We start from the raw sequence: 27,446 nt of genomic DNA, 5'->3' as shown, positions 1-27,446 counted from the left end.
GCATCTGCCTACAATGTTGTTCACAGTATTCTCTGATCGTTGATTTGCTGAAAACCTTGCACTCGATACGTCAGTTGTGTGAAAAAAGCTTAGGCTTGTTTGAGATGAGCAAAATCTGCGCAGAATCGATCACCGGTGATCAGCGCGAGATGCATGCCGGTTAGAAATGTGTCCGAGAACGGTCCGCCTGGCTCTGATGTCATGTCGACGTATGTCAAAAAAAAACTCTCGCGAGCGCAAGGCGCACCTGTCGGATTCTGCAGTCGCGCGCAGTTGCTCTCCACCGACTGCGCTGATCAAAAGCATGATGGGAAACGACTTGCTGACGACACAGCTTAATGCTCATTGGTTTAAACAACAGTGATGAAGGTAAATTCCATATTCATTAAGCTAAATTATCCAAATCAAGGCCATGTTTTATTTATTTATTTATTTATTGGAACTGATATATATTGTGAATCTCTTAAACGGGTTAAAAATAAGAAAGCTAGTCAGTAACTCAAATATACTAGGCCTACTCTAAAATGTTCAAGTGAAAAATAGCTCTCATTTTATAGATTATGAAGTTTGTAAGTCTGTCTATTTAAGCTAAGCTTATTTTGATTTATTTATTTATTTTATTATTAATTTTATTCTGATGTTTATTTATTTGTCGCTGTGTAATAGGCCTATTTGTTTCACGAATTGTAGTGCTTGTAGGTAGGCTATGTTTGTAACTTGCATTCTAATAAAAAAGTAAAATAAATAAAAATAAAAGAACAACAGATGAATTGTTCTCTTTTAAAATGTTTGATTTTAAAACTGATATCATGTTTTATGTGTATACATATGGGTGAATAAACTCTCTGACAGTGCCATATGGGTTATATTTCATTTTTGTTAAAACAATAGGCTATATAAAAACACGTCTGTATTAAAGAAAAAAAAAAGATTGATAAACACATATTTGGAATGTAATTAAATAACAAGTACTTTGGGTGTCTTGTTCATTATATTTATTTTTATATAAAAGCAACAGAACTTAAATCACATCCAGTTTATTAGCAACACGTGCACGAGCGTGAATCCCGTTAATCCCGCGATATCCGCCTTTGATCTCACAGGTGTCTGATTCACTGCGAGAACCGCGCTTTTTTCACTCCTCCTCTAACTGCAGCCGCGGCCTACTCTCGACTACATTGCAGGCGAGGCGAGGCGCATCTCAAACAAGCCTAATGTCAAAGCGAGTTCAGGGCATAGGTTCGGAGTCGTAGCCGACTGAGTTTGGATTACAATCAAGGTAAGCAGATAATAAAATGGTGTGCCTTGCAGGGGCGTGGTAGTGGGGGGTAAAGTGGACCTGACTACCCAGGGCCCCGTCTAGGGAGAGGGCCCTTTGAAATCCCACCAATTTTTTTTTAAAAAAATGTTAAAACCTAATTAGAATTAATTGGGCCCTCCAATTGATGTCATTAATAATAATTTAAAAAAAAAATATTGACCAAAATGAACTCAGTGCCAGACACTCTGGACCCCCTTCCAAATGGTTTAGTCCGCAACGCGTCGACCGCCCATAGACGCAGCGGGCGGCAAACAAGTAATAACGCAGTGAGTCTAGAGCTTGTAACGGGAGCCTGATCTGATCATGCTGTGCAAAAAGCCCAAATCGGGCTTTAAAAAAAAGAAAGAGGGGAAAGAAAAAGATGGGAGGCAGAATGCGGGGAAGCAGCTGATGACTGCTTTCTTCCCAAAAGGTGAACTGAGTTTGCTATATGCACCTAACGTTACATCCAATTAAAGTTAACGTAACTTATTCAACTCCAGACAGCTGCTGCTAATGCAGGGTTCCAGAGTGCGACCAAATTGGTCTCATATGCGACCATTTTTTTGAGAATTTGATTGTGCGAGTTAAAATTGTATGTGATGTGGTCGCGTCGCATATATAGGAGTGGACGCTCGCGCAAAAGAACACCGACCGTTGTATCAGCTGCTGCAGACTGCAGTCCGTAACTTATGTTCAAAACGTAGGCTACATCATGAATCCATTTTCCAAACCGTGTTTTTGACTTATGCTGAATCACTACGCCTGTTATAAGTGTTTATATTCGGACTATTTTTTTTATCCCGGATTCCCGGGGTTGACTCGGATGCGAAGTTGCCCAGTGACTGCGTGACTCGCCATAGACATTATGGAGAGAAGTAGCTCCGGCAACAGTGTTCTTCCGCAAGACACATAGACGTCGCGCGCGCATTGCACACTGATGGTGGAACACGCCAATTACGAATTCATGAATAAAAATATAAAAATTAAAATGTCTCAGGAAACAAATTATTACAAAATGCAGGAGGTAAGGAGTGTGAGATTTTTGAACTAACTTATAAAATTTGATAACGAAAAATCTGTTTTAGCTTGTTGTAATACTCTAATCTTTTAAAATGTAATGTACATTTGAATGTTTAATGATTTTTAAAAGATAGAAATATGATGCTAATAAAAATATGACAGACACAGAAGATTATGATTCAAATGTAAATAGATAGATTGAATGTAATTCAAATGTAAAATTCTTAAAATTACAGATTTAAATTACTGTCCAAAATCCATTAAAATCCTGAAATTTGGCAATGATAATTAATATATTACAGGTATTTATGGTAAGCCTTTGCTGGCTTTGGTCCATTAAAACCACTATTCATCGGCATGCATTGATTAATCCCATGGCATGTAGTAGTGACGTAGCCTTGCCTAATCAGTCTGTGTGCCGAGAGTACAGACTTCAACTATAGTTGCAAACGATGTCGGAAGTGCGTTATGTGGGCTAGCTAATTGCTCAATGAGAGTAGGCTCATGGTACAAATTACGTTTTGGCAAATCGGGCAAGTGGCATTTTAAAATTCCCTAAAAATTATCAAACGTTGTCCACTTTGTGTTGAGCCTGCCACACTCAAATGCAGATGCTGAGCGAACCTTTTCAGTTATTGGGCTAAACAAGACTGACACCAGGCTGTCACTTGATGGCACCCTGGGATGGAGAGTTCGGATCATTTTACTGACTCGCTTGTTCGATCAGGTTCATTAAAATGAACAAATTCATTTAAAGGGTTTTAAATGTTATACTTACTTTTAACAGCCAAATTCCCCTAACACCTATGCAGTCTTTATCATATTCTGAATTAAGAAATCATTATGATGCAGTCAAAAATAATTTACACAGAACATAATTAATTACTTTAACTTCCGAGTCTTTCGTTCATTTGTCACGAGACGGACGCAATGAACGGATTGTTCATGAATGGATCGAACCTTGCTTTAGATAAACCTCTTGCTGAGGCAGTGAAGCAGGCCAAACTGCCACTGTGGCATATATAACAGGCCTAATTTGTGAAACTAGTGTGTTGTGGTTTTCTGGGGAGGTGGAGTAACTATTATGTGTCCCTTTTGTTTTGAGATTGTTTAGATGTTGTTATTTTACATGTTTGTTATTTGATATTTAATCACCTCTTTCTTTATTTTTTTATAGTGCAATCAATAAATTAATTGTACATTTTGAAAAAAAAAATTGACATTTTTAAAATTAGGGTTTTCTCCACGTGCTCACTGAAATTTTACAGTCTCACTCCAGCCAAAGTCCCAACGTTGACAACCCTATATGTCCCAAAGCTTGCCCACTCTACTGCTACACACTCAAAAGTATGCACTTTTTTTCACAATCAATATTACATACTTTGAGGGCATAATATAAGTATGCAAATTTTTTATTATTATATTTTAGATTATTTTATTATGATATACAATCTAAATAATTAATAATGAATATAATATATTATTTTTCAATAATAAATTGATTATTATATGAATTGCCCCAAAATTGTGTTGTAATATTGATATACAATAGAAATAAATGACATAATAAATTCATCTGCAATAACTATTTCTGTCACTCAGTTACTGGTGTGGATTTCATTGCAGACCTGGCACATATCACCATCAGTGTCATTAGACTCAAAGGCTCAGGCAGCATTTGGGATAGGGTCACGGATGTAAAAATGTAGGCTTCTGGACATCACCAATCAGATTCAGTAGCAGCTAATTATACAGCCAATTAAAGTCAGTTCAACCAGAGCAAATCAAGCCAATCAGAGCTGATTTCTGAAGGTAATAGCCAATTGGTGAGACCTTAGAATGTTCTGATCTTTGCTTGTCTGATAGTCCAGCAGTTTAAGAGTGGTTCAATGTGTGCCAAATGTCAAAAACATGGCTATCAGGCAGTTAATTACTTTAATTAGGTGATTAGCACAAAGCTTAGTGGGGGCTGGAACCCAACACCTGCTTTCACACACCAAGGAATCACAGCACAAGAGAGCATATTCAAGCATACAAGGTGCACACTTACATATCCCCATCTACCTTTACAAGAATATATGTTAAAGGACCGTTCACACCAAGAGCGATGACTATAAAGATAACTATATTAGTGTCAACACAAGCGGACGATATCGTTCTGTTTATTCTAAGCGCGTGCTTGTCTGCCGCTTTAAATGCTCGAGCCCCTTAAAGCATGCAGGATGGATTCTGATTGGCTGTCAATGTTTTTATAATTCTTCAGCTTGACAAAATCATTCTAAAAAAGTTTTTCCAACGATATTCTGTTCTGTTATCATTATAGCTGTGGTGTGGACTACTTTAATATTGAGAACGATTTTTAGAACTATATCTATTTTCGTTATCTTGACAGTTGCCGTCCTTGGTGTGAACAGGCCTTAAGTCTAGTTTCTGTGTTCAGCTTTACTTGGATCAGATGCTGCATTATGTTGTACTTCGTGTCATTCTCCCTCCCATATTATCAAATAATAAGCAACATAATAACTAAATGCAGTCTGAATGTATGTACTAACTGCTTATAATCACACATTATAAGCAGAACAATGACAGATGTTGATTTTTGGCAAGGAAAAAGCCATTTATTTGCTTGTGATATTACCATCGATAAATAAACATGAGTGAATCAATAGAGATACTCATGTGTGTCTGTGTTTATCTCTACAGCCCATAGCTACTGTTACAGCCACGTCTTCGGTTTCCGCCATTTTCAAATATAATAACAACTCCTCTCCCGTGGCATCATGGGATAGTAAAATGTCCATCGTATGCACACTTCAGAATCTCGCCGGAAGTAGTAGGTCATCCGGGTACTTTTCGCCTACTATTTTTCGAATTCTATGATTTCGGACATACTACTCTGCTCGCGTACTGTTTTTCGCTACAACTATATAGTAGGGAAGACGCAGCCATTGTCTTACTTAGGACTAGGACTACATAGAACTAGGGCTGCACAATTTGAGGAAAGAATCTAATTGCAATTTTTCTGATAAAAAATATTATTGTGATTTAAAATGTGATTTTAAAAACAAAACAAAAAAAGTTTCCTATACTTGTTTTTAGGACTGCACAATTTGGCCAAAATGTTGTTATTACTGTATAAATCAATATGACTGGAATAATAACAAAATATTTCAATATTTTAATATTTGTACAAGTTAAAATATAAGAAATATAAGAATGTTTAAAAATATATATATATATATATATATATATATATAATTTTATTTTACTGTATATCTGTAAAAAAGCTCATTCTAAAATTAAAGACTGTCCTAATTTCTTTATTTTCAAATGTTAAACAATCAAGGATTTATTTTGGTGGAAAAAGGTTTATGTGCTCCTCTCATAACAAGTTTTGGGAAGTTGTTCGATTCATGTTAAAGAGATTCATGTCACTTGGAGACATTGAAAACACTGTATGATGCGCTGAAACATACAGCGCATTTCGCAGTCATTGCGGTTTCAGATTAATCGTGCAACCCTACTGTGAACTACAGAAGTCCTGAGTCACGAAAGGCCAAACTCTGAGCAATACAATTTTCCCCTGGGCTTGGCGAGCCAAGCAGCTTTATATAAGTCCCATGATGCAATACTTGTCACTTGGGTCTTGTCATGTTTGACAGCTTGAGAGGTAGTGATGTTGACTTATATCGGTGGGTCAGACGGGTTCAGGTTTGAAAAGATTTTAGATTGCGTTAGATTGTTTTTCACAAACGTGGGTGGGTGCGAGTCAGAAAGATCTGGACAGTACATCACTAGTATGCATTTGCTGTTATGGTGTAAATCCACAAAACAGTGTTCCACTTGACTCCTTGCTAATTTAAAGTCTATAACAGCTGAACAGTGCGACAGGTGTTTCAAAATGGCTGCTGTTGCCCCAGCAACAGCCTCTACTCATTATAGTTAATCAGATGTTCTATTTAAAGTTGCTTCTGTGGTCGTTTAAATAAATAGAGTGAGGGCAGTTTTGTACATTGCTGCACATGAAGCCTATGTTGCATATACTTTTTTATAGCAAGAGAAAGGATTTCACTTATGTGTGTCTTGAATATTATGCACTGAATGATTGCGTCTCACCGCCTTATAGGTCTTTTTCTGGCCGGCGTGTTTGGGTGCTCTACCAGGATCCGCCCCCATCTCAACGTGCATGGCATAGATGATATCAAAAAAATCCTCCACTACAGCCACCCGCTTCAAGGAGCTGTCCTGGGCCGCTCCTCCATCTGAACACTGCTGAAAGACAGAGAGAAAAGATGATTAAAAAACAGAGGTATGGTCAACATTCAAAAACTATAGCTATGTTCATACTGCAGGCAAATGTGTCCCAAATCTGATCAGAATTTCGCAGATCTGTTTTCTCTTTAAATGAAAGTGTGAACAGCACAAACTAAGAGGAATTGGATCTTTTCAATTCTGATTTGGGCCACTTCCACTTGTGGTCCAAAATCATATACAGGTCAGATGTTTTGCAATGCAACCGTAGTCTGAACATTCATATAGGAATTCATGCAACTTTTACATCACGCTAGATTGATATTTGTTGTAAGATTTTACATATCAGTAGTTTTGGTGACTCGGCAGTTGGAAGGACAGTAAGAACACATAACTTAAGGAGACAGCTCTATACAAACAAGCAAATTTTGAGGGAAAGCTACAAAGCAAAATTTGCTCTTTCTTCTCATCCTCATCTTTGTCCTCCTTATTGGCCGCACAAGAATTTTCTGATTACCATGGCACATCACCTTGCACGGCGTGGCGTCTTTGTTATAAATCTTTTCCGCATGTGGACAGTTCAATTAGATTCTCACTCGAATCTGATATTGACCACATTTAAAAAATGTGAGCAATAAATAGGAATTTAGCATTAAGGTTTAGGCCGTGTGTTCACCAAAGCGTTTTTAGCCAGCTGAAAATGCCAGACGCTCTGCTGAAGACGCCGTGCTTTGGGTGCTTGAGAGCGATTTGGCAGCGCAGCTTTTTTTTTTCCGTTGAGACGTTTCGTTGCTATGATACAGAATATCCGCAGTACAGTTTGAATGTTGTGACAGTTGGTCAGTGTGGTTTAGTCCCGCCCCTCCTCCACTGTGATTGGACGACTGGGTAAAAAGTGACCGTGATGAGCGCTGCGTTTTATCCAATGTTTTTTATCCAACTCTCGGCAACCAGTAAAAAACACAGTGAAAAAAACGCTCAGCGCCTCGTTACACTCATGGCATTTAAAAAACGTGGCGCTCCCATTGAAAACAATTGAAAACATACACCAGGCGCGTGGAAAAACGCTTTGGTGGACACACGGGCTTAGAGTATGAATGTAGCCTATGGTACCTCATATTTCACTGGCTTTTTCACAATTACTGCATGGTATTACTGGGTATTATTCAGGTTTCAAAACTTTCCACTTCACATGCAAATCCTGGGTTAATGTTTTTATTTGCATATTCATGAGTCAGTAACACTGATTGGACAAATAACAGCTCTGTATAAAAACAAATAAAACATTCTCTTCTACACTCCAGTTGCGTTTGCACAATATTTTTATGTTTCTCTCAAACACTGCCACTAAATAGCATGTGAAGGCCTCTGACAGCAGCAATGACACTGTAACCAGATGAACTCTGCATGCACCAGTCCACAGACTGGCATCTTTATGGGCACAAATCGTTACTGCTCATACATTATTTGAGTTTCTGAGTTGCATTCCCAACATTTATGCTTTGTGAGTATTGCCTTGGGATTATGGCGACTGTACGGCTGGGACAGTCTCTTTTGTGTAGTGTATTATTCAGACGTTCATTGATCTGAATCTAATATAAAGTCCTTCACAGCTCAAGAGGGTTTTTTTTACTGAATATCTCCACTGTTAGATTTGTGTGCCAGAATTGCGTTTTTTTAACCCTTTTTTGCAGCATTTTGAAAATAACTGCTTTCTTGACCACAGACACACACACAACCAGCCCCACCTCTAACCATCCCCACCTTCAACCCTGCTTTCCATAAAGCTGAACCTGTCGCTATGGCAACTGGTAGTGCTCTCGGGCAGGTGTGCAGGGCAGCGGGTCATGTGACACCTGCAGGAATTCTGATCACTAAGGCAACCTTCTTATTCTCCCAGTCCCACACAGACCCAACCGTCACCTGTTCATTATTGTTTTCACACCTTTTTCTCTGATTACTTATTTCTCAGCTTTACTTTAGAATGGCGTGTCTTTTTTTTTTTTTTTTAAAGTAACTGTGACTTATTTACTATAACTTTTTTATAGGTGAAATATTTAATCGTCACTAGTATTAAACTGGATTATATATTGTTTATATATTTTAACAAAGAAAATTACGTGCTCAAAGCATAACTCTTTTGTCACAAACATCTCTACTAGACTTCAATATTGCTTTCATGTTTATGTTTCCAGATTCTATAGCTGGCATAAACAAAGTCAGCTTGTATTGCATGTTTCAATCAGCAGGTGTTGTGTAAAAAAGGAAGTAGCAGTCATTATCCTTCCTCTTCATATCATTTTTTTTCTCTCTCTCTCCCTCATTCTTTAACTGCACATTTCTACTTTGATTCCCAGAGGGGGTAACGTTTTTATTTCCTTTTTTTTCCACTTGTTTTCCTTTCTCCATCATATTTTCCCCAAGACATCTGTATTTTTCTCCATCTCTCTCTCCTTTTCTTCTCCTGTCCCGCTCCATCTTTCCTCTCTCCCTCTTTCTCTCGCTCCCCCTTTCCCAAGTGCCAGGTAATGAAGGTTGCCATGGCAACTAAAACCAGCGCACATAGCGGGCTCGCTTTAATCCGGCCCTCTCCAGCCATCCAGCTTGTGCATGCGTTCCCTCCTCTTGTCATAATTATAAGTCTTATTATGCCACGATCAGTCAAACATGCACCACCCTGGTTTTCATGATCCCAGTCACGAGGTGATTATGCCACACCTATTCAGAAACCCTCTTGCTCTCTGTCCACCAGAGAATATTCAAGAAATAGTCCCTCTAGGACAAGGGACGCAGACTCTAGGACCAGACGCAGACTCCTCCAATACCTCACAGGGCTCCAGACTGCGACCAAATGGTCGCATTTTGCGACCAAAATTTGAGAGTGTGCGACTGAATTTTACATCCAGTCGCACATGTGCGACCAGTAAATTTGCCACACGTTAAACGCATGGTAAAGCGTGGAAGGGGGGCGTCAATGAATCCGTGACAAGAATAGCGCGCGTAAACGTCTGTGGGAAGGAGACGGAGACAAATATTACAACCTGATGTGCGTCTGAGCAATCAGCGATCTATCGACTCGTTAGTCGTTACCTAGCAGCGAATGTAAACAAAATGAAAGTGGAACGAAAATACGCCACTCATAGCTATGATTAGGACTGTGGAGCAGCAGCAGCGATCCGAACCATTGACAAAATAAAGCCCCGAACTTGCCAGTCGCGGGTCGATCTTGCTCACGCAACACTGTTACTAGATCCAGTAAAGAAATCCATTGAATTCACCTCAGAATTAATAACATCAACACCACGAGATCCAGTGAGAAACACTCCGATTCGGCGCAGAGTTCTGTTATAAACCATATCAAATCAAACAGCGCTGACGTGGAAACCAGGAGAAACACTTGACGTTAGGCTTTCAGTCCACAAATCAGCCTATCAGAACCATGCATTTAGGCTAATGTAGTAAGTTAATTCTAACCATAAATATGATAATGTGTAAGAAATTATCAAATGCTTACAAGTAGCCTACTACATCTTTTCCCAGCACTTCAATAATATCATATTTGTATTTTTTATGTGATTACCAACACATTTTTTGTTCATCCTTTAAAGATTGTCCTAAAACGAAAAATTAAGATGTTGGAAAACTCTTATTTAAACACAAAAAATAATAATAGGCTACCATTGTAAACAGGATGTTTATTGGCTATTTTCACTCCATAATCCATATACATATTTCACTACTTTTATTAATTAATATTAAGACATTATAAATGATAGTAACTAAAGTTAATTTCATCTACTTTCATCTACACCCTAAATTAAGCTTAGTGATTTATTGTCAGCCTCCGTGCTACCACATTTTTATTTTATTTTATTTTTTTGTAGAACTCGCTGTGAGTTCTCATTTGAGGTGATGCTGCCCTCAACTTTGAGTCTGGAGCCCTGTGAACTTAAAATAAAACAGCATATCATAATGTCAAGTCTATTTATTATTAAAGAATTTGTCAGTATTACAGTTATTTTGGGGGAAATTTGAATAATTGCATTGCAAGCTGATTTAAGGTGTGCCCCTAAATTTTCTGCTTGCGCTCCTAAAATTTTCAGTCAGGGGCAACAGCGCTCCTAGTAAAAAAAGTTAGTCTGGAGCCCTGCCTCAGAGAAGAAAGCCTCGGTTATGGGGGGAGGACTGTGTGTTTTCTGACTCTGTCTGTCCTACAAACATCTCCATGTCAGCTCGATTGCTCCATTCGGTTGCTTTCACACATGCAATTTCAGACATAAACATTTCCTCTGTCCCCCACCATTTCCCCAATCTGAGGCCACATCACAGTCTGTGGGTGACTAAAGTAGGCCAGCAGGATCAGGGAGATCTGCTCAGCTCTAACGAAAGCCTAACTTAGTCCAGACCTGACACAGTGACGCCATTCTGCACCTATATAGATCAAAATATGGGCCAGTTCAAAGAAAAGAGAAGCAAAAACGTATTGATCGCCCCCCCGGTGGCCAGTCCTAGTATACCTAGTATAACCCCGCCTCCCCATGTTATTCAACGGCACGTGAAACCAACTAAACAATTAAATTACACTTCAAATATCGTTTTTCCAAATATGGTTTCTGTCATTACTGTACTTTTTATCACGCTGATGTAATTTCAAGTGTTTGTTTTTAAAATAAGTTTGTTTTTAGTTATTTAGTTATCTGTGCAGACTCAAGTTCCAAGATGTGGAGGCTTCGCTTTTGACCAATGGAAGAGAGCGAACGGGTGTCGTCCGTTCATTTGAACCACTGTGTGTGCAATAATAACAACATATCGCACTTAAATCAACAGCTCATCACAAAATAAATCTCAATGTGAAACAGGGGCTCTGATATCACCCCAAAGTGTTTTTTTGCAATAATAAATGACTAACAGTTCATTTTTTTAATACACAGCTAAATAAACTAATAAAAAGATATGAAATATTGTATTCCATTGTACTCATCACAATAACCGTAAAGTTGAATCTAATGTAATTTAAGTAGAAATGTGCAAAATGAAATGACAGACAATAGCTGACTATTTATTTACTATGTTTAGGAACAGCAACAGTTCCTCCAAAAAAAAAAAAAAGTTTATTTACCCTCCTGTAATCTCCAGTTCATATAGAAATGGTCACCTGTTAATTGCTTTCCTTCACCTAGAGTATTTATCTTCTTAAGTGTTATTTGTGTGTGTGTGTGTGTGTGTGTGTGTGTGTGTGTGTGTGTGTGTGATTTATGTATCCCCTGTGATATTTGCACAATAAAAAAAAAAAGAAAAAAGAAAAGAAATGGTGACCAGCTTCTTCTACTGTTTCAATGACCAGCATAAAAAGGTGCATTTCTGTCACCTACTGGCCCAGAGTGCAAAGTGTTGAATGATGCACAGAGAGCATACCACGCAACCACATTTTTACTAAAAAATTACTGTACTGTAAAAAAAACGGCCCTGTAAGTCATACAGCACAACGTGAATACGAGTAAATGATGACACAACTTAGGGAATCACTTGACTGCAACAATGGTGAAGTACGGAGTTCAGTGTTCAAAAATATTTACAGCAGAATGCAACGATTGACCAATCAGAATCAAGTATTCCAGAGCACTTGAAAATAGAAAGAAAGAAAAAATATCACAGAACGCTATATTGTAAACATTTCTGATTTGAAAGTGGTGGACTGTTACTAATTTGAACAGTAACCAATTGCGACTGCAGATATATGACTCACACAGTGAATGTTTTATTAACCCTGATGAGGTGAACACACTCCTCACTACTCTTCCTCAAAGCACAAAAGCGCAGTGTTTAGATTCTCAGGTTGAGCTGACTGTTTGTTCCCAACGTGGAGCAACAGCGTGTGTGTTTAATCATTAAACCACTGTAGAGCTGAACTTGTGTGTGAGAGAGGCCTGAAAGTGCACGGTTTCATCATCCTCTCATCATTTTAAAGAAGCGTTGTGAATTCTCAGCAGCAGCAATCAGTATTTCCTCTTCAACAACTCTATCTGTCTCTCTCTTTTTTTGAGACCCGGCAAGCCTTGGCTTTTTCCAGATGTGGCATTTTTTTCAATCTCCCTCTCCTCTTCTCTATCCCTCCTATGATTTTTCTCTCTCTTTCTTTCCCTCTCTCACCCGTCCCGCTCCAAACAGCTCTGTTGCTAGGAGACTGGAGGGGCTGATTCGGCAAGCGGCCACCCCGACCCCCCCACCCCCTCTGGCAGTCGCACACACACAGTCTCTGAAAATTCGTACACACACAGGGGCAGTGAAGGGAGGGGGCAAGAGAAAGGAGACAGCTGGGTCACACTCACTCACACATACACGTATGCATGGGCCGACGGAGATAGAAGAGCCCTAGCAAATATCTATGTTAAAACCTGATAGACTAGAACTACATAAACGAACATGACCGATTCAGCAATAAAGAGCACACGATACATACAACTAAGATGCTTTTTGAAGGAAGAAAAAAATGAGTAGCAAGTGTGACAGTATTGTGTGGTGTCACCATATAGTCTTTCCTAACTGCTGCCCCACACATTAGCTTTATCAGTGTTCAGATAAACTAAAGCAATAATAAACTACAGCATTGCAAATGAACAAACACAGATGTATCAAATAATAGAATATTTTTTATTTGTATATTTTCTAAAGAAAATTACTTGTTATTATATGTTATTATACTTCTTTAAAATATAAGTTAGATTGCTTTAAAAGTAATATCACTCTTCTGCACAATTTGAAATATCATTCATCGCTATTGGTGCACAAATGGTGCCGGACGACCTCTGTCCGAAGTTTAATTCTAACCCACTCCTTATGAGCAATAGCTATAGTGCTGCTAGCCTTAGCGAACATCACTAATTATAAGACAGTATGAGTTTATTGAGTGTTGTCTGCTTTCAGACACATAGACACTTAATATCCAGCAGGATATTTATGAATTGCTTTGTTTGTTAAAGCTGCCATACCACATTACATTGATATAGTGCTTGAGGGAAAATGGGGGAAATATTTGTATTACAGTGGAAGAGCCAGAAATGTGTGTGTGTGTGTGTGTGTGTGTGTGTGTGTGTGTGTGTGTGTGTGTGTGTGTGTGTGTGCACGTGCACATATGTGAGAGAGGAACTGTTTTAACAATGCAGGTGATTCAGATTAGCTTGCTGCAAATCTGATAACAGGTCACCTCTTAAAAAGTCCCATCTCCACACTGTGAGGTCGTAGAGAGCGGTTTTCTCAGCGGGAAGTGGGAGATTTAGAGGAGGTTACGGGGCAAGGGTGCGGCATGTGAATCTTTGTGCACGAAGGTCAAGGAAAGATGAAGTGTAATCGCTCTGTTCCTCTCCTCTCATCCCCTTTTTTCAATCCTCTGACCCCCACCCTCTCCACCTTCCTGCCATTGTACATTCACGATGCTCTTCCATTAAATCCATATTACACTTTTCACTCTTTCCTCATTCCTAACCCTACCTCTCATTCAGCCACTCGTTTCTTTCTCCCCTCGTCTCTCTCTCTGACTCTGACAGGGTGTGACGGACGCTTTCAGCTCCTTGCACGGGCTCTTCCCTTAGTTTCATCTGACTCCCTGCACCCACATTACCCAGACACAACTGATCATTAACTGTCATCTGCATTAGTCTGTCACTACAAAGCTTTGGTCTCTATCATGCTCACTTAAAAGTATTTTGTGTGTCTGATGTCTTATGTGTGGTAGTCAAGCTGGATATTATAAGCAGATATTGTTGTGAGACTGCAAAAGTAAACATGAAATTAATACTGACCCAATTTTAGTAGTTTTTTTTAAAATAATTGTCTGAAATGAGTTTCCTTTTCAATTGACATGACTTAGCTATTGGATAATGTTAAGATACATTAATGCACATTTTAGCATACTTGCATTCTAGTATGTAATGGTCAATCTAATCAATTCCTGTCTTCATTTTTTTCTCATTAAATATCAAATTTGACTAAAAAAGATAAGTCACATTACAAAGTGTAATGAGTTTGCAAATAGAAATTCATTGACTAAAGATCCAAGTTTATTTAAGGTAGAAAATTAAGTTGGTGTAGTTGCACAAAAATATTTTTCTGTTTACTGGGCCAGTATGTCCAGGATGTTTTGTTTTGGACAAAAATTTGCACTTCGATGTGTCACATGACCTGATTATCTAAACAAAAATTCGTAGTTGATAGCCTCATAGACAGCTTTCTGACACATAGTGGGGTTGCACTTCGGGTGAGTTTAAGTCCTGGTCTTTTCCAATCTCGTCTCTTTCTCTCTTTGCTTCCTGACTGCTCTCCATACTATAGGCATACATGTCAAAAGTAAATCTAAAAAAAGATTTTCTAGAATTTCACAAGAAAAAACAACATTTTAATCAACCACTAATCAGAGAACCTCAAGCGCTACAGTAGCTATGGCCCTATATACAGCTAAAGCAGAGAAAATAAAACACTTGTTTGCATGTGGGTATAAACGTGTTCTGTTCATGCTCTTGGTCACGTGACCCTGGTGTCATGGTGTAATTGTGTGGTGGGGAGAGGGGTGCAGACAGTGAGACAACCGGACAGGATCACAACGCTAATGAGAGACTGCAGCAGTTAATTACAAAGGAGAGAGAGAGAGAGAGAGAGAGAGAGTGGCACAGAGGGTAGGGAGGGTGAATATGAGGAGGGGGAGATGGAGTGAGACACTCTTTTGTCCCAAAGCTGCATCCTCCCAGAATAGAGATGGGGAAAGCTTTTATACGATCGCACACACATGCACACATCCTCCCAAATCCGCTCAGGGAGGCAGCGTGTACCAGGACTGTGTCTGTGTGTGGTTATCTGTGTAGGTGTGCAAGTGTGTGTTTGTAGGAGCTCTCTCTCTGGTAGGGGGGAGGCCCTGGAGCCAGTTAAAAATGGTGTTAATTTCTTCTCCTATGGGAGAGGAGAACGGTCTCTCCATGGCAACAGAGAGAAGGAGCCGAGGGGAGGAACACCAGAGCAGTACCATCCACGACCCTCTCTCACCACACACACAAGCACATGCGGTACACATTAAAACAAATGCACACACTGACTATGTACATATGTACCTAAATGTAAATAACTTTGCTTTTCACATTTATACATTCCTCCTACATTCCTAATGATTCAGACCCATGGGTTCACACAAATGGACAGATTCTACTTTTGTGAATCCCAAAACCTAAAAGACAATAGCATAAAAGATGGGAAATTGTAAGAGGAGAGGAGAGAGGATAGTAGATCAGATCACCTACTTCTGAATCAAACATCCTTTTCAAGTAGGAGGCTTCTCACTTCTAAGAGACAGACTGAAGTGGGTCAATCAAGTGGTGTGTGTGTGTGTGTTAGCACAATCAGAACAGTTCTTAATGAATCTAGATGGTAATATGGTAACATTTTTTGTCCTCTGATATTATTACTGGCAGCTAACAATGCAAACTTTTACTTAAATCAATCATTGGTTTGTATAAGCAGCCGATGGCCACCATTAAGCAACTTTTAACTTGTAACTGTTCAAAAGTGTAGGAACAGTCCTTTTTTTTCCTTTGGAACTTATTATTCATCAAAGAAACATGAACAAAAAGTATGTTTTCTACTAATATATTAAGCAGCACAACTGTTTTCCAACATTGATGATTATAGAGAGAAATGTTTATTGAGCACCAAACCAGCATATTACAATGATTTCTGAATGACCATGTGACACTGAAGGCTGGAGTGAAGGCTGATGAAAATATCAATATTACAGAAATAAATACATATGAAAATATATTAAAATAGAAAACAGCTATTTTAAATTGTAATAATATTTCAAATTATTACTGTGTTTTTACTGTATTTTTGATCAAATAAATGCATTCTTGGTGACTTAAGTTTATAAAAGCTTTCAGAAGAAGAAGAACTGATTTAAGGACTTTTGGGTCAGTGTTAATGATAGAGGGAGCCTTTGTGTCGATAGACATTGTGGCTGCCTTGTATGTTGCTTGTGGACAGCACAGTGCACTCTGTGGGCTTTTCATGTCGTAACCTGCTATTGCAAATGCATCATGCAAAACTGTTAGCATTCATGCAAATGACTGGTAGATAAAAGGCCACTGTTGAGACGCAGAGTGTCTCTGGGTTTGGAGGGGCGGGGAGGGGAGCTGAGGGAAGGTCTGTTTAGATCCCTTTTTCTCCAAGGCTCTCTGCAGATACGCTCGGCTCGCTAATTAATCACTTATCATAATGAGATTTTTGTCTGATTTTCTTCCTCAGTGTTATGCTAATAATGGAATCGAAAAGTGGTTTGCTACAGTTTAAGTTCTCTTCTTCGCGCATTTGAGTTTGGATACTGTCGTCAGCATTTGAGTGGATGTGTGTATTTCTGAGATCAGTCGCCAAGAGAAGCAACTCCTTTAGGACAGAGGACAGTGTCTCCTGATCCCTGCAGGCTGGACAAGAGAGTCTCTTGAGAGTGTTTCTCTGCACAGATTAGCCTTCTGCTGACCTGGAGCATGAGATGCTACAAAAACACATACTCTGATGAAAACAGCTGACAGCAATGTTGCATTAGAGAAAGTGTTAGTTCTGAAGTTTTTGCCCCCCTCACTGTCTCTTCTTCAAAGAATTATTGGAGAAAAGTTTTTTTTTAAAATTTATTTTTACAAAATATTCTGGAAAGTATTAGGCCTGGGCATTGACAAAAATATCAAGATTCAATTTGTTTTTGATTCACAAGCATGCAATTCAATTACAATCTCGATTCATTTTAGATATATATACCAGGTACAGTACATGTACATTTTTTTCAAGGAACCTGTTTTCATGACGGATTTATTACAACGCATTTTAAATATTTAACAGGTTACATAAAAATATAATAAATATGTAATATAGTGCATATATGATTAATTGTATACATACATGCTATTTGTACTGAAGCAGTATGTCTTACATGCTCAACAGCAGCATATCAGTGTATGTATTGGGAGTACTAGCAAGTTCCTGTATTAGCTCTGCAGCAGCAATAGCCTACATTAGCAATAATCAATATCAGCAGCAGGAGCTTAACAGATCTATTCCTCCAAGACCAAATACATTAACACCGTCATATCAATTACCATAATAAAAATCTTCAGAGGGTTGTCATGATAGAAATATTGATACATAACATATTTTTATCAAGCTGTTTCATTGACGTTTTTCCACAGCGAAAACACTGATTAAGCCATTGCAACATATACCTTTTGATGTACATCAAGTTTATTTTTGTGCTATACTGTAACTAGAAGTTAAGAGGAAGAGATGACTTTGCTTGAACTGAAATGCTACAGCATATTTATGCTTATATTTCATATTGAAATGAACACAATTTGATAGCTAAGACTTTGTTTCATATCAAAACTCACAAAGCACAAAACAAAAAAGTTCTTCACGCATCAACTGAAAACTGCATGGACCATAAAATATCTGTTCTTTTAAGATCTAAGAATCAATGTCGGTTCATCAAAAAGAGATTGATATTTTCAACCAAGCCTAATGTATCTACCGTCTTGCTTTTTCTATAATACTTTAAAAATAATAATTATTATTACCTAGTCGCCGTATTACTCAGCAACTCTGGGTGCAAGAAACAAACAAAAATCATAAATATTTAGTTTCACCTTGGCCATGAAAAATGTGAAAATTTGTCTTTCAATTTTATACTTAGCCCTCAATCGGGTCATGGGGTCTATACGACCCCAATCGACTTTTACTTAACAAAAAAAAGGTTCCCTTCATCTCAGTGGAATAAGATTTAGTGGTATTTCATACATTATCTATCTATACACACAAAAAAATCTGGACTTGATTCGGTTGTTCTGAAGGTATGTAAAAAATATGTTTACACTTCTGGTCTTCGGGGTCAATATGACCCCACATTGAAATGAATGGGAAATGTGAAAAAAACTGAATATATTTTCTTCATGTGTCATTTCAAAAAAAATCCCGGCATAAATCTGAAAATTTTTACTCAAGAATGAAGGCCTAGTACTAGAGCATAAATGCAATGTCTCATAAAAAAAAATATTTCATATGCAAGCTAATGGTGTAGTTGAGGAATTGTGTGGTATATGGATACAAAAGTACTTTATATCTCCAAAAACACAGCATTAATGAACAGATGAGAAGTAAACAAAAATATATATATATATATATAATTTGTATGATTAAAAATGTATATTTTTTGTTTAATTACTCAATCAATTGTTGGGGTCGTACAGACCCCGAAGCCCAGAAGTGTAAACAGGAAACGAAGACCATTTGAAGGTTAAAAATTCATTCATCTGACATCCAAGCTTCTCAACAGATAAGTCAATTAGGTAAGAGTTATGATATAAGACACCAAAGGTTTTCTGAAACACCTGTATGCCTTTGTCGCATCTCTATCCCTCGGTATATGATGGATTGAGTGAGTCTCGAACGCTTGACCAGGTGATTTCCCCCAGCTCAGAGAGTCAGAATATACTCATGGTTGTCTTGCCATAGGCCCATACTGCAGAACACTGGCTAAACCTTCACTCTGTCACACACACATACATGGCAATGAGGATATTTCTGTTTCCGTTGGCATAGCAACAGAAAGCAATCATTTCCCTCACTTAAAATCTTGCAGCATCCTTTCTTCTTCTTTGCCCCTTTAATAAGAACAATCTTTAAAAAGTCTCCCTCTCACTGGACTCTTCATCAGTTTCTGAAAATCAACAGAGACAGATGAAGGGGGAAAAAACGAGGGTGTGAGTGGTAGGAGAGCAGTGTGAAGTCTTACAGTAGGCTGTAGTATATCTGTTATTGTCAGCATTTGGTGCAAATGCAGCAGACTGTGAGATGTGTTTTAAAGGAGGTTTTACAATAAACGCTTATGGATGAACCAGGGCTAGAGTTTTGAAATGGTTGATGTAAGTTATTGGTGACTATACTGTATGAGGCTATATGACAAAATGACAAGAATGAACAGAAGGCATTAAATAAACCAGTAATGTTTTGTACAATATGCAGCAGTTGTCAAAAGTGTCTAATTTATAGCTTGAATAAAATTATAGTACTTACTGGTAACACTTTACAATGAGGTTTCATTCGTTAACATGATCTAAGAATGAACAATACGTCTACAGCATCTATTAATCTTAGTTAATATTAATTTCAACATCTTCTCTAATACATTATTAAAATCCAAAGCTGTATCTGTTAACATAAGTTAATGCACTGTGAACTAACATGAACACATAATAAATTGCTGTATTTTATTAACTAAAATTAACAAAGATAAATCTGTAACAAATGTATTGCTCATTGTTAGTTCATGTTAGTAAATACATTAACTAACGTTAAAAAATGAACCTTATTGTAAAGTGTTACCGTATAATTAATATTTTCTAAAATTGTTACATGATAGATGTACAGTATATCCTCAATAATCACTGATTATTATTGCAATTTAAATTAATTGTAGCAAATTTTGTATTTTATTTTTAATAAAGAAGAAGAAAACTTCTTTAAAAAAAGTCTCGTGTTCACAAAGAAAATAGAAATATTTGGTGACATCATAAGTGAATCTACTGTCACAAAAGCAAAAACCTGATTGAGTAACCTAAAATCTTTCATTCTGAGCACCTGTGAATCTGTGGTTGCAACTAAATATGATATTGCGTGTTTTACTGCATGTGAGTGTGTTTTTGCTCCCAATGTTAGCCACAGGACATAACAGGTGATAAATGAAGTTACTCCCCCTCACCAGAAAGAGAGCAACAAAGAGAAAGAGCAGAGAGACATCAAGAGAGAGAGGGAGAGAGAGAATATTAAAGCAACATAGAGAAAGAGTTTGACAGACAGAGAGCAGAGCGAGCTTGTGATGCCCTGCAGCTGAATTGAGCACCACTCTCATGAAACAAAGTCTACAGTGGGCCTGTGACACAACAGATACATATTTAATAGCTTTATGAATGATATGTGCACTGAAAGATTTGCACGGGCCGCTCCACTTATATGTTATTGGTGGCTTTTTCGCGTCTCTTTCTCTCTCTCCTTGACCACAGTGATAGTGTAACTCCTAAAACCACACAGGATAAAAATCCCCTGCTCTATCAGGTCCCACTTCTTTTTTCTCGCCCCCACACACTGAAACTTGGCACACCCATGGTGTAGCTGCATCAGAGAGGCCCTCCGCCACTCTTCTGCATACCACACTGCACTGGGGCTGCAACCCACAACATGGCACCCTGCAGCCCTGCCACCCAGGGGGAGGTAAAAGGAAAGACACTGCTCACATGGGGGGTGCTGCTTCAACACGCTGGGTGAAGTCAATTTTGTGTTCATTGCTGATGATAAAGAGAAAAGACTGAGAGAGTGTGACTGATAAACATCAGTGTTGTATCCCGTACACTCACTGTCTCTTAGAAGCAGGAAATAAAAGTTGAACTGAATTAACCAAATATACCTCAACGGCCATGTCAGTTCTAGATCAAAATATACTCTTTTCAACCTGCAGTATTTAAAAGCCAAACTTTTACACGATGAAAACTATTACATTGCTGAATGGAAGCACAGAGTTATTGTGCCACTTTCTCTCTCAGTAATATCTCATTACTGTAAAAAGGTCCCCATTGCCTCTGTTCCTCTTATTATTCTGCTCTGTTTTGTTTGTTCTTCTTTGTTTGTTTGTTGTGTAATTTGTGTACATAGAGCAGGTTGGGAAGCATCCCCTACTGTCCCAGTCCTTAATGAGATAATAATGCTGATGTGAACTCTTCCTTGAGCTTGGACACATTGTGGCATGCTTATCGGTCAAGAGAATGGCAGGGTGGGTATGAAATGACCCAAGTTGCCAAGTTGCTTGAATTCACTGCCCATGTTTCATAATTAATATATAAATATTAGGGCTGACGATTTAATCCATTCATTAATTAGTTATGGAAAAATAGCTCATTAACACAATTTAACACATTTAATGCGCCCACCCTGCCCTGCCTATACATAGGCTAGTTCATCTTACATTTCATATAGTCGATTGGAGACGAACATGATGCAGGGCAACAACTCACTGCGTGATGTAGTTAGAATGCCCCTAAAATTCAAGATATCAGGGCAAAAATGCCCCTGTATGAATTTTCGTCTCATACTGTAACGATCACCAGTGAGAGTAACTGGAATAACTATCAGAGGGTAGAATCACCACACATCCACAGACTCCATTCCCCATAATCCTTTACCAAGACTAATGGATGACAGCCATGATCACACATTCAACTGTGTCTCATTTTGTTGACTCACACTATATAAGCCTGGTTCTTTCTGTCATTCCCTTGCAAAGTCTTATTTATAGTGTTACACTGCAATTCCAAGCATTCTCCTGTTTTTTTTCTCTTGGTTTTCTCCTGTTTTTTTTTTACCTGTGCCCCTATGACCCTGCAGGGAAAGGTCATAAACACCTGTTATTGTTGAGACTGACAGGTGTTTATGACCTTTGCCTGTTTTCGACTACGATTGTGGATTACCCTTTCAATAAAACTGCATTTGGATCCTCAACCTTAGTGTCTCGGAGCAGTTCGTAACACATATATAGGCCTATATGGTGTGATATAGCAATGTCATACAAGTAACAAGTGCAATATGACACACAAGTGCAGTTTATATCTCAAAAAGCACAACTGCAAATGTTATCTTGACTTATCAATACAATATTCAATAAATAATAAGTTAATATTGTAATATATTTTACACAATTTTCTGTTCTTGCTCAATTTTTCCAATGAAAATATTACATCTAAAAGTTAGAGCAGAACTGCTGTGCATCTCCGAACAACACACAGCAGTGTTTAGTTTATGAATGAATCCGTGTTTTGAGCAATCGTGTGACCCAATAATTTAATGGTCCATTTATAAAGAGAGACATTAGGTATGTTCAACTTGTGAGAGCGATCCCTCTCGTGGTACTTTGATGTCATAAACCAGTTGGTCTGCGTAGAGCCACTTCAAGTCGAACAGATATTTTACTTTATTCCTGAATGAATCAGCCATTTGAACGAATCGAATGAATGTAATTTCATTTTTCTATTTTTTTTTAACTTGCATTTACTATTGCCACATGTGTGCGTGTGTTTATATATATATATATATATATAGAGCCATAGGCCAGATAACCTCCTCCATATGACAGAACTGGTCATCTATGTGATTGACAGATCATGTAGTGTATATGAGGCTGTATTAGGATGCACAGAGGCTCCACAGAGAGACAGAATGACTGATGAAGGGTAAAACAAACACGGTATTAAGGAGCTCAGAGTAAGAGAGAGAATGTGGTGGGTGGAGAAATGTGCGCGTATTCTGGGGGGAGGGGCGTATTTCTCAACAAGTAATTCATATGTGTAATCATGAACTTCACTTTCACATCTGACTTGCTCATTCATTCCATTACAGGAGCAATTTATGGATAGAGGATCTGTAATTGCCACAGGCTCACTGGACTGTTAGTTAAACCCACACATCTGTGTGAAGGGTTAACTGTGGCGGGAGACATTACTATGTTCAGAGTTCTGCCTCATTTCTTCTTAATACAGTCTTATAAATTAAAAGCACGCTGGGAGCTGCCTGTTAGGAGCTGTCAAATGGTTGCATAGCAATTATCTGCTAAGGAGGATTAATCGGCGTTAATTTAGCTTTGGTTATTTAAAAAAAAGTTGAATGATTATTATTTATTTTTCTTTTTTTTTTACAATGTGATCGAAAGGCTCACTTGGTGGCTCCCATTTCTATGATTACCGATCCTTGTTGTGTTTTTATTTGCACAGTCAGACATCTAGGATTTTATGTGAATAGTGAAACATATGAACAGCCATTAAATTACTCATTAAAAACAGTCTTGTCACCATTGTTCCTAATTTGAGTACTTATTTTTCTCAAGCTGAGGTGTGCCAGTCTCTGGGGAGTCAGTCCCTCTTGGATGGCAGACAAAGGTCTGCTGGTGGGACCCCTTGAGGGCAATACTCAAAATGGTGTCTGTTCATGACATTTTGAATGGCATAATGCACCAGTGGTAGTCGAGGACCTCCTAGTGTTCAAGAAAACAGTCACTTGCATTTATATCTCAGCCTTTACTGTAGCCATTAAATGTGGTCATTTTGTATATTCTGGTTTTAAAAAAAACAACAACCCCCTTCTAGGTCATGATAACCATTTATGTCTATTAAACTATTATTAAAACTATTATTGGCCAGACCGGGGCTTTAAATTAGCTTCGTGACCAAATGCCAGTTATGCATTGTAGAAAAAAATAAACGGCCACATACTCGCTCATCCTTGGGGTGCATAATTTTTGTCCATTCCTGGTGCATCACATTGATTCTAAATGAAATTCTGCTCTGGTTGTCTTTCCAATGATGGATTCTGTCATAGTCCTGGGATGCGTGGAAAAAACGCGAGCATTGTAGAGCAGAACAGGTAGGTTACCAGAGCAACGGGTGCCAACCGTCCGCTCCGCCCTCATCCGGCACAGAACAATGCAAGTGCTCTCCCTCTCCAGAATAAAAATGTACGAGGCACGATCTTAACATAGTTGAGAATGTTATATTATTTATACTTGCTCAAAGTACGCTGTTTTTTTTTAATATTAAGTGTTTAATGTTTTTTAAATGTAGCTCTAAATGACACATTGGTCGGCGAGCGCGCGAGTGTCAGATGCCCACAGAAGGATGATGCGCGAAACACTCAACTAGTCCACGAGAGCAGCTGAAGTCCGTCAAACACTGATTTACCGGGACATACCGATTAATTTACTTTAATATAGCTGTGTTTTAACGTCCACCAAGTCGTTAGCCCCTCGGGAAAACTCTCGCGCCCATCTGCGCCCCGGCATCCCAAGAATTGGGTACACGAGCTCACCACACTCGCGCTGCCGCTTCGAATCGAATCATCCAGTGACAAAAAACATAGTGAGTAAAATCACGTTGTCTCAATCAACATTATCATGATTTCATATCATGATTGAAAACGGGCCACGTTGCGATTTGCTATGACATCCCGATCCCGTCAGCAGGACAACGTCATGCCAATTCGTCAGATACCACTACACCGCCGCGCCGTTAATGCTTAGAGGGACCAGCGTTGCTATGGCAGCCAGCTCTCAAGTGTAAGGCTGTTCTGCCCGGTTAGGGTGAGGGATGAATATGTTCGGTCAACCCGAGGTGTAAGATTGAAAAGTTGCGCACAGCAATGTGGGTTGCGCGTAGGTGGAATCAAACGACCGCTGTCCCGAAGCATATTGAGAAAGGTCTAAGCATCGCCAGACCCATATTGAGAGTTGAAATCCCACAATCACATACACACAGACACAAATCACTCACATACTGTCAAGTGGGGAAAAAAACACTTTACCGTAGACTTGACAGGAACGTACAGGACGGGCTTCCCCGATGCCTCTTTCTTGTTGTGCTCGCCTAAGATGTTGCTGCCGACCTGAAAGCCTTTGGACTTCACCCAGAATTTGAATTTGGCGTTGATGTGGCTGTTGTCGACATAGACACCGTCGGACTCCTCGTTCTGTAGCAGGGTCTGCATGATTTTGTTGTATTTTCGGCGCGTGACTGTCTTTGTTTTACCCGAGTCTCCGTAAGTCCGGAGACACCAGTCCTGAAATTCGCTGAACATCTCTGCCTCCAGCACGACGGGACTTCGGCTCCTTTTGGTTAAATCCGCGCATGGTTTCTTAGTTGCCATTCCTTCCTCTTTGTGAGCCGCGTGCCCCTATTCAAACGACCAAATGCAACTACAACGCCTGAAAACGATAGACTCCCCCTCCTCTCCCTGTCCCGCTACGAGGATGGATCGCTTCGACACCGGTGCTGGAGGTCCGCCTCCGCTAAACAAGGCGAAAAAAGTCGTATTATGTGTGCCTGTTTCGGGCAGTCGCACACCTGTTTGCAGAGACGCCTCGCTTACTGTCCCAAACCTCAACGGCAAATGTCACTTGTTCACATCATCCGCTGAGGAACTGTAAGAGAGGGGGCCGTCCTACCAAACGGGTATCTCCCACCTGTGCGTAAACGGCTCGAGGACCAGTATAAGTGGGAAAAACCCCGAGGGTCGATACCGTAAACGTAAAAAATACGCAAACCGTCCTGGCTCCAGGAAGGGATAAAAGGAGCTTGCACGGCCCACTTTTTAAACGACCGGCGCAAGCGTTCTAATACGGGATGTGGCACAAGCCTGTTGATGTCATAGCCTACTGGCGTGCGTGAGAATGCTTAGCAAAAACGAATTGACCGAATTATTTCAATACTGATGTTTCAAACAAAAACGCCATAAGGTTTTAATACTGCCTTCACGAGCCGCCGTCACGCGCTAGTACTGTCCCACTCTTTCCACCTGTTTGAATCGGACCTGCGCTTGCTTGCACTGCTGAAGTCACCGTCCCAATTTGACATTTCTCGTTTAAAATCTTCAAAATCGAATAGCTGATGGTAGTTTGGTGACAGAAACGTCTGTCGTTGCTCACAATAAAATAAAAAGCAGTCGTAACGTAGTAGTAGGCTGTTTTCTTTCTATCTTTTTTTCAGGAAGTAGCACGGCGCAGCGCGTGGACGCAGTGGTTACAAAGCGGGTATGCAGTGTCGCAATAAAGAGAACAAATTACTAATTCAGACAAAAGATGAAAAGCACCGACTAGATATTTCTAGTAATCAACGTTAGTAAAAACGTCCCTATAGCGTATATTTAAATATAGGCTACTGAATAAAATATGCGGCATATAAATTAATATGGTTTAAATGTTTTGTTCTCTTGTAAAATGATGATTAGCAACGATAGCAATACCAATTGGTAACACTTTTCTTCATTTTTTGAGCAGTGTGGTGATTTAGGGGTATTTTTTAATTTTATAGTTGCCTACCCACTGATGATCTTCTCAATTTAATATGCCAATTCATTTATAATTACCAGCATTTACTTGATACAGGGAATGTACAGGGGGAAATTACCAGTAAACAATAACAAATGTGTTTTTTTCTCTATGCACAATGTGCTCAATAAATTAGGCTATAGTATAAAATGATGGAATAATTTCAGGTAAATTGAGCAGGGTGCTCTGCTGTCAAAGTAACATTATTGTAATTAACTCGGAACCTGTCAGCACTAATATGGATTGATATATATATATATATATATATATATATATAGGCTATATACATCACAAGCAGTAATATATATATATATATATATATATATATATTTTACTGCTTGTAATTTGTGTGGTCAAGTAAGTTGTCCTCTGATGTCAGGTTCCATGTGTACATTTGGTCTGTTTATTTTTAATACATGTTTTAAACTCATGTTTGGTCATGTATGTGTACATATTAGTTGCATTGTGTTTGTGTGTGAGTGCTGGTATGTGAGCATCCTCTCTTTCTCTGTGCAGTCAGTAGTGTGCGAGTGCTCCGGGGCTGTGTCGAGGACCATGCTGGGACTGCTGGTGATGTCGGCTGCTGTTGCTATGACAGCAGCTCAGCTCCAGCAGCTGAAGAAGCAGAACAGGCCGCCTGTATCTGCCCCATCCAGACTGCATTGCCTCACTCCAGAATCTTCTCTCAGTCCTAGAACCTCTTCAGAGTTCTAAAAGGTTTAACTGGGCCCGGAATCACTTCAGTATTCCAGAATCCTCCCTGAGGTACGGACTTCTGTCAAAGGGTCTGGGATTCAATGGATGAAGCTGACAGGAATTTGACCCTTTGATGTTCTCTGATTCTTAAAGGGGTATTCCATCTTGTTTAAAAGCCATGTTAATTTTGCCCAGCAGCTAGTATTGACTAGTCAGATCTAATAAAATATATGA

General features: G+C 39.0%; 1 protein-coding gene and 1 long non-coding RNA gene across 3 annotated transcripts in view; one reads left to right on the top strand and one right to left on the bottom strand.

The window, feature by feature from the left end:
• Window positions 1–26,195, bottom strand: part of nol4la (nucleolar protein 4-like a) — a 46,370-nt gene extending 20,175 nt beyond the window's left edge. The window contains exons 1-2 of one of the 2 annotated variants that reach the window (XM_039658038.2): window positions 24,995–26,195; window positions 6,440–6,595 (exon numbers count right to left, since the gene is read on the bottom strand). In XM_039658038.2, the coding sequence (XP_039513972.2) occupies window positions 6,440–6,595; window positions 24,995–25,336 (498 nt within the window). In that variant the 5' untranslated portion in view covers window positions 25,337–26,195. The remainder of the gene's footprint in view (window positions 1–6,439; window positions 6,596–24,994) is intronic. The other variant, XM_039658039.2, reaches the window with a different exon arrangement.
• Window positions 90–27,446, top strand: LOC148973732 (uncharacterized). The gene is made up of 3 exons (XR_016146523.1): window positions 90–1,279; window positions 6,450–6,632; window positions 27,033–27,446. It is a non-coding gene; the product is annotated as an uncharacterized LOC148973732 (long non-coding RNA).

This window comes from Pimephales promelas, chromosome 14 (genome assembly GCF_988280905.1).
Source record: "Pimephales promelas chromosome 14, fPimPro1.hap1.1, whole genome shotgun sequence".
Taxonomy (NCBI): Eukaryota; Metazoa; Chordata; class Actinopteri; order Cypriniformes; family Leuciscidae; genus Pimephales; species Pimephales promelas.
The sequence above is the reverse complement of the archived record's forward strand: the minus strand, read 5'-3'. Positions and strand labels throughout refer to the sequence as shown.